The 10,622-nt window shown below is 36.0% G+C and overlaps 3 protein-coding genes across 6 annotated transcripts; all 3 read right to left on the reverse strand.

Annotated features, from left to right (window-relative positions):
- Positions 1 to 52: 52 nt before the first annotated feature.
- LOC135800332 (V-type proton ATPase subunit e-like) lies at positions 53 to 862 on the reverse strand. The gene is made up of 4 exons (XM_065313538.1): positions 651 to 862; positions 526 to 573; positions 376 to 463; positions 53 to 313 (listed from the first exon to the last, which is right to left on the reverse strand). Exons 1-4 carry the CDS (start codon positions 746 to 748, stop codon positions 293 to 295), a joined length of 255 nt encoding a protein of 84 aa, XP_065169610.1. The 5' UTR covers positions 749 to 862; the 3' UTR covers positions 53 to 292.
- Positions 863 to 994: 132 nt separating this feature from the next.
- On the reverse strand, positions 995 to 3,423 carry LOC135800325 (NADH-cytochrome b5 reductase 2). Of its 3 annotated transcripts, XM_065313531.1 has the most exons (4): positions 2,660 to 2,676; positions 2,258 to 2,338; positions 2,037 to 2,112; positions 995 to 1,950 (listed from the first exon to the last, which is right to left on the reverse strand). In XM_065313531.1, exons 2-4 carry the CDS (start codon positions 2,285 to 2,287, stop codon positions 1,133 to 1,135), a joined length of 924 nt encoding a protein of 307 aa, XP_065169603.1. In that variant the 5' UTR covers positions 2,288 to 2,338; positions 2,660 to 2,676; the 3' UTR covers positions 995 to 1,132. The 3 variants fall into 3 exon arrangements, with proteins under 3 accessions (XP_065169603.1, XP_065169604.1, XP_065169602.1); XM_065313532.1 differs by lacking the exons at positions 2,258 to 2,338; positions 2,660 to 2,676 and adding an exon at positions 3,266 to 3,423; XM_065313530.1 differs by lacking the exons at positions 2,258 to 2,338; positions 2,660 to 2,676 and adding an exon at positions 2,720 to 2,938.
- Positions 3,424 to 3,925: 502 nt separating this feature from the next.
- Positions 3,926 to 7,181, reverse strand: LOC135800318 (putative methyltransferase NSUN7). 2 transcript variants are annotated; one of them, XM_065313515.1, is made up of 7 exons: positions 6,721 to 7,181; positions 6,608 to 6,666; positions 6,253 to 6,554; positions 5,370 to 6,189; positions 4,940 to 5,314; positions 4,772 to 4,879; positions 3,926 to 4,103 (listed from the first exon to the last, which is right to left on the reverse strand). In XM_065313515.1, the coding sequence occupies exons 1-7, from the start codon at positions 6,986 to 6,988 to the stop codon at positions 3,942 to 3,944; spliced, it is 2,094 nt and encodes a 697-aa protein (XP_065169587.1). In that variant the 5' UTR covers positions 6,989 to 7,181; the 3' UTR covers positions 3,926 to 3,941. The 2 variants fall into 2 exon arrangements, with proteins under 2 accessions (XP_065169587.1, XP_065169586.1); XM_065313514.1 differs by having other exon boundaries at positions 4,152 to 4,879.
- Between the last annotated feature and the right edge of the window lie 3,441 nt (positions 7,182 to 10,622).

Here is a 10,622-nt window from a genome sequence, read left to right on the forward strand (position 1 = left end):
TTCATGAGTTAAATATCAAGAGAAAATTATATTAAATAGTTATAAAAATGCGTTGTATTAGTTTACATACATCATTGCATTTTATTTTCTTTCACAATATGAGACAACAATTAACAGAAATGTTTTTGCACATGCATCATGAATCTCTATGCTTTACGAGTGTCTTCTCCATCTTAAAATTAATCATGAGTTAACTTATTACTGCCTACCTAACCATGTGCTATATACACTTAAAACCAAGACATAATAGTAGACAATTCATTTGGAATGTGTGTCTTGTGTTGAATACCATTTATTTCAAAGGAGTGCCACCCTATAACAAATACAACACACATATTAACCTCAAAAACATAGTTTGCAGTGAAAGAAACCTACCCATTCTTGAGCCATGATGAGAATGGTTGCTCTGTCTAGTTTGGGTCCAATCAGAGGGTTCATTTGTGCCATGTAGCAACATAACCAGCTAAAAATAAATTTATTTAACTCCAGCTATAAACAGTGAAAATTAATAGTGTAAAGACTTACAAGAGCCAGCAGGTAGCTGCTGTTAACATGAGTACGACTTGGATAATTCTGCAAATACAATAAATATAAGTTAGAAGTGATAAAACAAAATTTGTTTAGAAGTGCAAGTGTAAAATGAAACTTACCCACGGTTCGGGCCTTTGGGTACAATGAAAGGGAGGCCAATACCAACGGCACCCCAAATAGCGGTGAAGATGATCACGGGCAAAGCGGCTGCACCCATTTTTCAGGTATTTAGCGAATTAAAGGTGGATTGAAAACCTGAGCGAAGTAAAGATCTATCAGCTGACCGATAAACTCGTGATGTCAAGTTTCTCATGTGATTCGCTCAGTGCGCATGTATGGTATTATAGTTGCCAATGTATTTACTAAAAAATCATAGATGGCGCTGCGGTTCACTTTTTAACTAAAAAAAAATCCACATTATGGAATTATATTGCCAAGAGGATACAAACATATTTAAACAATATTTCAAGCGTTAAAAAATATATTTAACGTAACAAACATTATAATATAACAATCCTAGTACGATAATAAGGCATAGTGTACATAAAAGTTGGAAATTGTGTTGTCTTTAGCAGTTTGTGCATATTCAAGTGTAAGTAAGTTAGTATGCAAAGCACATCTCCTTATCATGCCCCAATTTCTCCAAATTAGGCAGACAAGCATAGTTGATCATTGGCGGCGGGCCACACATTACATTCAAAGTATCTTTGCTGGGTTCAAAGAAGTGTTCCTTCAGCATGACATCATTAACAAACCCAGAACTGTATTTCCAACCATCTCCAGGTGTATCCAAAGTGTACCACAATTTAAACTGCTGTGGGAAATCTTTGGCAACTTGTTCCAGTTCCTGCCTCACCAGAATATCTTTCTCAGTCTGATTAGCAAACAATAGACGAAGTTCAGTTTTATCGGACGGATCCTTGGTAATGTGACGAATAAGTTGCAACATTGGTGTGATACCAGTACCACCAGCAATCATATTAACACGTTTGGCTGTCGTAATAGTTGGTGGGTCTTTACGCAGCTTTTTGATGGAGAATTGTCCTGCGCCGAGGTATTGCAAACGACCAGAAGGACCGCGTACATCAATAGTGTCACCAATCTTAAGATTTTCGAGATATTGTGTCATTTTACCACCGTCTGGGAAACGTGGATGAACATTTTTGAAGTAAATCTTGACGACAAGATCCACATATCCATGATCATCATCAGAAGACACTGGAGTGTAAGAGCGAATAATAAGATCATCGTCAATAGTGGCAAGTAAATGAATATGTTGTCCTATAGGAAGACCTAGGACGTGTTTCTCAGAAGGAAGACCAAAACGGAAACGGCGTGTATCATGACTGACTTCTTCTTTTTCAATCAAAGGTAATGAATACTTTTTAGTTGCATCTTCCAAAGTTATTAACTTCTTTCCTGCAAATTTAAAATGTGTATATTTGGTTGCCTATTCATTCGACCAAACAAATGACAGTTGATTAAATTCAAGCAGAATGACCTACCATCTTTCTTTTTGCTGAAGTGATAAATCAGTATTGTTGTTAAAATTGCTCCGATTCCAATGGCAGTGGCGAGCACCTACAACAAAAACACAGGTATTTACACAAACTAAACATTATTACACAATACTTGTTAATAAAAACAATCCAAACTAGTAAAAATCGCAACGCATTTGTTAATAACAAAGTTTCACGCAAACAAAAAACAGCCGCACACTGTTTACCAGGTGATTCTGTTGTATTGTAAGAGTCATGTTGTATCCGGAATGCACTTTTTGATATGTTCAAGTTCAAGAACTTCACCACTGTAATCCAACACAGAAAAAATACCTCATGTGGCTTGTTAACAACGCATGAACATACTGTTATATTATGTAAATCTAGAACACATAATTCCAATGAATGAATGATTGAATTGAATGCAAATCTCACTTGTATTCAAATTTATTATTTGATTGCAAGGAAGTCGGGAAGCTTGAAAATTACTAACAAGCTCAAAGTAAGCCAATAATGTAATGTGGCGATACGAACCACGATTAATAACAGTAACTGGGTCATCAAACACACATTTGGCAATGAGGGTGATGTAAATTTGTATTTTGAGTTTATAATTATAAGATTCTCACAGTTTGGTGTTGATGAGAGTGTTGTAAATGTATGTTATGTCAACTTAGTGAACAACTTACTGGGAATGCAGTGTCGCTAGGCTCAGGTGCCTTCGTCGACATTTTTAGACACCTCTAAAATTAATTTGTTGGATTGTCTGCGGAAAGATGCAAATAGCCGCCCGATTGCTAATGATTCTGTTGCGTTACCCGACCAAGTGCAAAGTCGTACCGAATGAATAACCTTCTCTCCAAGGTTATAGAACTTTGGTGCGTACTTGTGTCATATACTTAACAAATAGATAAATATACAGCTTGTACGAAACGCTTGATAACATCGCAACGGTGAAATCGTTTAATGTCGGGTCGTTAAATTAACTGATTGTATGTACAAGTTACAGTAAACAATCGTGATTACTTCGTGGTAACATAAAAATATTTTTTCAAAACTAAATTTGTTTTTTGTTTTTGAAAGAAAGTTGCGTTTTACAGTAAATAAGTTGATTCATTGTTATGTAATGTTGTGATATAATAGATAAAAGCAGAAATTGAAATTTTGCACATTTTTGATTAGGAATGTTGCCAAATTATGTGATTTATGTAATGCATGTGGCATCGCTTACTCACCAAGTTGTTCGCCATTATGTAGTACAATTTAACTTAATTTAAGTTATATTTTTAACTTGTTAGTTTTGGAATGGTTGTAGTTTTACTAGGTTGCACGTGAAATCGAATGGAATCTTTAGTTTTATGAAGGTTATGTTTTCTATAAGCAAGAAACCGACCGAAGCAAGTTCGTAAACGCGTTAAAAAAACTCGATCAATAATATATAGTAGTTTATAGTTCTATGGGGCGCTCCTTTCACATTTTGAAATAATTATAAAATTATACAATGATTTTCTATTGGTTTTAATGTTTTAAACAAGAAAATCAGCATTAAATTAAAAAAAATTATGATTTTATAAAAGTTTCTGGTATGTTTTGAGACTTTTTGATGTATTTTTACTTAGGTAGATTTGCGCTCAGTTGAATACACGCACAATACGCATTTTCGTTTGGAATATAACTCTACAATGCGTTCATAGATGGCGCGGCGATGCATTTATTTGCATTAAATCCGCAACGGGAACTTGCAAGAACATGTTTGGTGCAATCAGTTATTGTTTATAAGTTGTAGTGAGTGCACTCGGGGTTTCGTGCAAAAGATAAGCGTGTTTACCTCAATATTAAGACTATTAGACGCGAATAAATTTGTGTTATTATAAAATTAAGTCAACTTAAATCGATTTATAGGGTAAAATATCATTTTATTATTCTACCACTACTTGATCGAAGCCACATTTGTCTCGGCAAGTTAACAATAGTCATTTGTACGGCTGTTTTAATTGGTTTGGTTGGGGACGCAAACATTTCACCCCGGTTTTCTTTACCGCGAGCTGCCATTTTCGATGATTTGCAAAGGAACTAAAAACAATAAGGTTAGTATTTAATAATTTTATGATTAATTTTTACCTGTCGCTTCGGGGCGTCAACGCTGCGTTATTATTTTTATTTAAATTTTGTATATTTTTGAATAATGTGTAAGTGTAAATGATAACAAGATACAAAATAATTATGTAATTTATAGAAAACTATATTGGCACAAATCACAAAATGGTCGCTTTGAAATTTGGCAACTATGAAAAGTCTTAAATGTGTCAAATATCCCTGTCGATTAACAATTTATTGTGTTACCAATAACGCGCTGGCGGAAACGTAACCAATGTTACCGCCACCGGTACGGGTACTTTCGCCTCGCATTTATCAAGTCTCGAAAGTCGCAGTTTCGGATGCACGGGAATGGTATGCGGGTTGCGGCGACTACGCGCTGCAACCTCGTCCACTTTACCGCCTTTAACAAGCAGTCGATTAACGAATTTCTGCACGTGATCCTCGTGCTTTAGTTGTTTATCTGTTGTTGTAGTTGATTTACTGTTGGGTATTGTGTTGTTATTATTATTAGCGACGATATTTGGTGCGTTATCGTCGCCTTTTGCGAGAGTGTGCACGGGCAACTTCTGCTTGGAGACGCTCATGCGCAGATTGGTAATGTGACGCGTCGTTTCGGCCCACCAGCGACGCGGTTGCGACACCTTCGCGTTTGCCGGCCCCGCTTGAGTCGATGATTTTTCACACGGCACCGGAGTTGCTATTTTCGAGTGACACATTGATGCTTTCGTCGGAGTTATCAATCGTTCAACCTATACACATTATTAATTTATCATATTTATGATTAAAATTAAAATATAACTGAAAATAACCTCAAATTCTTTAAATCTTCGCTTTGCTTTGACTTGATTGGCTGAATCATCCACGCGCTTGCGCTGTACGGGTTTAGGCTTCCTCGGGCTATTCGGATCCGCACCGAACACTCCACGATTCTCAGCCATTTGGATCATGTATTTGTTATCCATGCGTATTACTTGCTTGCGTTGTACTAACGCTAGGTAACAGCCTTTTTCGCTTAGTTTTAAACAATCATCGCCGTTTGCACACAAGTCCGGGAGACGAGACATGTCGAAAAGATCACAGTCGGGTACTATAGTATCTTTTAAAGCTTTCACACGTTTTTCATCCAGAGCTTGTTGACTTGCCACAGTCATTAAATAATCTTCAACGCCATCTTCTTGCGATTCCTTTAAATATTTCATTAGGTGATGTTTAAAATTAAATTAAATTTAGTTGTTTTACCTTAGTTGGTTGTAGGCCTTTGAATTTTCCCTGCATAACCGCATGATGTATCTGCGCGTATTTATTTATTTCTTTCACAGTCCGCTGTACCATTTGCCTGTTTTCCGCGTCAATCTCCGAATGGGTTTCGTATAAGACAAATTGTATTTGTGGTCGGGACATTGCAAATTTCAGCGTTTGTTTCTGTTCGTCTAAAATATTCGCAACTCTTTTGCGTCCTTCAGGCGTGTCTTCTGTTTCGGTGAGTACTTCCAACATAGCTAAATCTCCTCCTCTTGAACATACTAAATCAATTGGGTCCGTCACAGCTGAATAACTATTTGGTGGTGTAGCGAAAACTGCAATTACTTCATGGAAGTTGTTTGAATCAGGTGGGAAATCAATCATTTTCTCAGAGAATATCAAAATATTTTTTATTCCCAGGTCGTTAAAATAGTCTTCATATTCAGTTTTCCTGTTTCCGGCACTAAATGCTAATAGTCTTTTAATGTTATCATTTTGTCCCAAGATGGACGCAAGATACGCTGTGGTTCTGGGTGAGTTTACATGAGATTGTATTACGGATCCCGTCAATTGAAGATCAGAGATTATTTTGACGAAAGTTGCAGGTCCAAGGCAGAATGATTTATCTTGGATTATTAGTTTATTCTTTCGTACCAGCACACTTTGTACCAATTTGTTTCTTAATGATGGATGAAATATTACAAATTGTGGGCAGTGCGGGTCCCATTTAAAGCATTCATCCGTAAGCGGTGTTGATTCATCCACCAGTTGCAGATTGAGTGTTTTTGTGATTGATGCAGTTAATTCTTCAGCCGATCTAAAACATAACCACAATTTATAGTAATTAAAATGAGATTTTAGTGAATAGTTGGTTGCCTACTTGACTTTTTTCGTATTCACCCAACAAGTTACTGGTGTATCTACACGACGTCCACTTTTTTCGTCTCGTAGATGATTTGGAAGCAACTCTGATAGCTGTAAAGCTTTGTTTTTAATTCGTATGCGTGCAATTGCGGCAGCCAGTTTTACACGGTCTTCCCATAAAGTTTCTTCGACGGTTGCGAGACCAGCGCGTGGGAACAACGCTGCAGCCAGTGCAATATTTGCTGTTGTACGTTTTTTAAAACTACGATGGTATAAATCATATAGCAGGAGCCAAACTCGTGATATTAGAGGCGCCATCTACAAATTATTAACATTACTAAACAATATAACCTTAAATTAAAGCTACTTACGTTTGGATGTTCTATAAAAAATGTCACATCCGCCAATGATTGATTTAGAATATTTTTATCTAAAAATAATTTGATTAAATTTGTTGTTTTTTTGTTGTAAATATTTTACTTACATCGGAAAACATCGTAAATCAACGTGTAGACTCTTCGCATTTCTTGTTCATCTCGAAAATTAACTGGTAAAGGCGGTTCTTGAAGCAGTCGGCCAGCATTGGCAATATCCTCGATGGTCCACGTTACTGGCGCGGGGCCTAAGCGTTTTTGTTTTGATAGTCGCGCTGCTTGCGGGGCATGAAAGGGCGCGCGTTTTGGTTTCGACGGCACAATGTTCCATTCGTGAAGGGCGGGACGCGGCGCTCCACCTAGCGGATCCTCATCCATCTTTTCGCCGTCTTGTTTGCTACAAACGTGGGCGAAACACTCTTAAATAACATATCCCATTCTAACAGTTATTGAAATTATATTGGGAGCGTGATTCTGAGGGGGATAATGGCTGTGCCGCGCGCCGACGAAAGCCCCAAAAATACGTGTAGAAATATTTGACTTTGCTAATTTGTCAAGTTCATGACGACGAATGACATAAATATTAAATTGACATAAAATAAATATTTTTTAAGATTTTGTTTGATTGGTAATTTGTAAAATACCGGTATCAATATTGGTATACCGGTATTTTTATATTTTTAAATATCGATATTTTTCTTATTATGTAATTTTAAAATTACCGGTATACCGATACTTAGATTTTAAAAATACCGGTAGACCGGTATTGAATTTGAAATTCTCAGTTTCGATACTTTTTCAGAAGTATCTAAATAGTTTTGTATTGTATTAAATTCTTCCGTGACATTTTGGCATTACGCACGACCTCGATTAAAATATCCTGACCTTTCGTACGACTAAACAACTAGATCTAATCACTATATTCTTCCAATTCCAATTGAACATATCATTTAATAGTTTTCTAAACTTTTAAAAACTTACTTTAAATTTTTATCTTTTCCATCTCCACTCTGTTCTTGTTCTTTTACAAGTTGTAATCTTTCTTGTTCTTCCAAAAGATTCATCTTACGAATTCGTTGTCTTTCCAACATCTTTTTATAACAAATATCCTGCCATGCTGGATCACTTGGAAAAGTGATTAAATGAGTACTGGCCCATGCGTCTTCGTCCGGTGGATGGACAAACTGTGGTGATGCAAGAATATCGCGCATCATCGCGGCGAGACGCGCGACCGTTGTGAACCGTTTTCTCTGACTGATAGAAGGGCTGTTAATCGTGATTTGGTCTCGGCGCGCGGGCGACGGGGAGCGGCTGGCTTCAGCGATCAGCCGCCACAGTCGCTGCTCACATTCCCCCACGGCGGCGACGCTGGCGGCGGCCGCGGTAATCGCGATCTGCGAACTTTTCTTTGACATTCCATCGTCGACACCACTTAAACAAATTAGGGTGAAACAAATTACAAAAGTAATATCAGTTTATTTATTTTGTAACATTTGGTAACACTCTGTGTTATATTTACTTCCGGACATAACTTTACTTTGCGTTTACTTCCGGATTTTTATTTTTGTATTTATGTTTGTTAAATTTTTCTTTACTGGGTCAAAGAATATTCAGCTGTGAAAAAGTAAAACACGAAAACGCAAAAGAAAATTAGTAAAAACGTGCTTGTCGCGCGTAAATATTCGAGATATTTTTAGTGCCTACACGTAAAGGTAAAGAAAGTAAATCTAAGTGTAATTTTGTGGATTTATGTTCGTCTCGCTATGACAGGCTGGAAAAAAATATTATACCTGTGTACGGCGTGCTGAGACGACAATCGCGTGATCGGAAAGAATTTATTATTTTCCACAATTCTATATTTCTATAAATACATAAAAAATATCCCTGAGCAAATTCTAATTTTGCAATCGTTGAAGCAAGACATATTTCGCTGTACAAACCAAATAGAAATCGTATAAAATTTTATTATTCATTAATTTTTGCAAGCGCAAGTATTATATATTGCCTACTTAATTCGTGAACATAATCGTTAATCGAACTTCTCAGCTGTTTGCGGTTGGCATAACTTTTCGCAACTCGGGCATTAAATGGCATTTTAAACGACCTATAAATGCGAAATTCCAAATGCTTGGGGGTATTTTGAAGTTATTTATTGCTTAATTACCTGGCATGCTTGAAATAATCGAAGTTTATTTATGTCTTTGTTTCGATCAAACGGAATTAATATTCATATAGGTGAGGGATGTGATAACTGCACTTTTCGTTTTTTAGAAATACGCAGAGCATCTGTGTGAATCGGTTTTGTTTAATATTATGAAGTTTTAAATTGTTTTTTGTTTTTCCTCCTTAAAGCGCTAGTTTTTTTCACGATTTTGAGACACAAAAAGTGGTATTTTATACACGGATGACCAAGGCCGTGACTAAAGTACTTTAGTCACTAGATACTTAACATATAATAATCTTTTTTTGATAATTGTGCAGAATGTTTACGTGTTCTTTTTTTATATTTTGTGTCCTTACTTTTATTTAAACCGCGAGAAACCGCCAGAAATTAAAAAAAAATGTGCTCTTTATTGGGTATCTACACATACTCCATCAGATTTATTTATTTTTTAAATTTTCAAATAATCCCAAAATTTCGAATGATATTTATCTATTATCTTCCCAAAAAAATGGAGGCCATTGTAATGATAAATATTTTCAAATTGCATTTTCTTAGCTTCCCTGATTTATTATACAAACATCGATTTTATATTGTTCTATTACACTCTCCTTTTATTCAGTTTCTACTCAATATCCAATCGTAGTCGTCAGCTTATTACCCTGATTTTCAGTAATTGCTTCGGAACCGATACGCTTTCCATAAATCGTTACACGCTATGCCATGCGAAATTGTCCAATTGGATGCATCGCGGAAAGTGAAAAGTGGCCTTCGTGTCGTAATCGAATTTCGTGTCTGAACCACTGAACTACTTGCAACACCTACCAACTAAACGCGAACTACGTCGCGCGTCTTTTCGTGCAATCGCGATTGCACCCGCTTTGATGTGGGCGGCAATTCAATTTGCTATTTTCGGCGCTTTCGTTTATAATATCGGTTTGATTCTTGGATTATAAATTATTGCAATTTTTTATTTTCTAAATTAATAGTTAATAACAGGAAGGAATTAAACTAGAATTAATTAGGTTTTAAACTTTCTGCGTAGTTTTAATTGCTGCGCTGTCTTGTTACGATCTTTTGTCACGAATCACAAAAGGGACAAATTTTAGTCAGGTAATTAAATCATTATTACTAACAACTATTGATTAGCTAATTATAATAAAATGTTATGGGTAGATGTTTTAATTATAAATTAAAATGATTATATAAGTCAGATATAAATTAAAAGAAATGTTAATAATTGGTAAATTTATCTCGTAGGAAATTAATTTTAATTCAATTTATATTGTAGATATATTTATTTATTTATTTAACTTACCTGGTAATACTTTTCAACATATTCAAAAGCGCACTCAGTTTTAAACTTTTTAATTATTTATTCTATACTTAAATATTATTTAAAATGAAAACTTTGTCAATTTTCAACCAGTTTCTCTTATTTTTTAATATTTTCTGCGTTTTGATAACTTTGTAGACTACAGAAGGCACAGCCGTCTTGACGAACTATGACAACAAAGTCGTTCAAGACCGTAAAGCCTTTACATTTAAATACACCCTATTCAAACACATACAAATACGAGTATAAACATCCTACAAACTTGAATGTAAGTAAAATATGTTGGTAGGCATGTAGATGTGCATGGCAATATAGGCAGCGGCGATATTTACGACACGTTTTGCATGTGAGAAGCGAAAGGCAATTGGTGCGCGTTTGTCGATGTGGTGGTGAGGTGTATGCGCAATTGCGTCCCGAAGAGGCGACGTCGCAGGCGCTTCGCATAAATAGCTTTAATGCCGAAGTCGCCGCAAACCACCACACGAGGTTTTGACATGATAATAACCCTTTTCATT

Source organism: Atheta coriaria, unplaced genomic scaffold, assembly GCF_025399875.1.
Source record: "Atheta coriaria isolate IRGN ID8LTWV9N9 unplaced genomic scaffold, Caltech_Dcor_3.1 hic_scaffold_10_pilon, whole genome shotgun sequence".
In the NCBI taxonomy this organism is placed as follows: domain Eukaryota; kingdom Metazoa; phylum Arthropoda; class Insecta; order Coleoptera; family Staphylinidae; genus Dalotia; species Dalotia coriaria.

Bases quoted from the DNA above. Each gene is read 5' to 3' on its own strand.
- LOC135800332 (XM_065313538.1), bottom strand. From the start codon at position 748: ATGGGTGCAGCCGCTTTGCCCGTGATCATCTTCACCGCTATTTGGGGT. The intron at 574-650 runs GTAAGTTTCATT...TTGTATTTGCAG, and splicing joins CCCAAAGGCCCGAACCGTGG to AATTATCCAAGTCGTACTCA. The intron at 314-375 runs GTAGGTTTCTTT...TATTTGTTATAG, and splicing joins TCATCATGGCTCAAGAATGG to GGTGGCACTCCTTTGAAATA.
- LOC135800325 (XM_065313530.1), bottom strand. From the start codon at position 2,761: ATGTCGACGAAGGCACCTGAGCCTAGCGACACTGCATTCCCA. The intron at 2,113-2,719 runs GTAAGTTGTTCA...TTTTTGTTGTAG, and splicing joins CTAGCGACACTGCATTCCCA to GTGCTCGCCACTGCCATTGG. The intron at 1,951-2,036 runs GTAGGTCATTCT...TTAAATTTGCAG, and splicing joins CTTCAGCAAAAAGAAAGATG to GAAAGAAGTTAATAACTTTG.
- LOC135800318 (XM_065313514.1), bottom strand. From the start codon at position 6,988: ATGGATGAGGATCCGCTAGGTGGAGCGCCGCGTCCCGCCCTTCACGAA. The intron at 6,555-6,607 runs GTAAGTAGCTTT...AATAATTTGTAG, and splicing joins TTTTTATAGAACATCCAAAC to ATGGCGCCTCTAATATCACG. The intron at 6,190-6,252 runs GTAGGCAACCAA...GTTATGTTTTAG, and splicing joins GTGAATACGAAAAAAGTCAA to ATCGGCTGAAGAATTAACTG.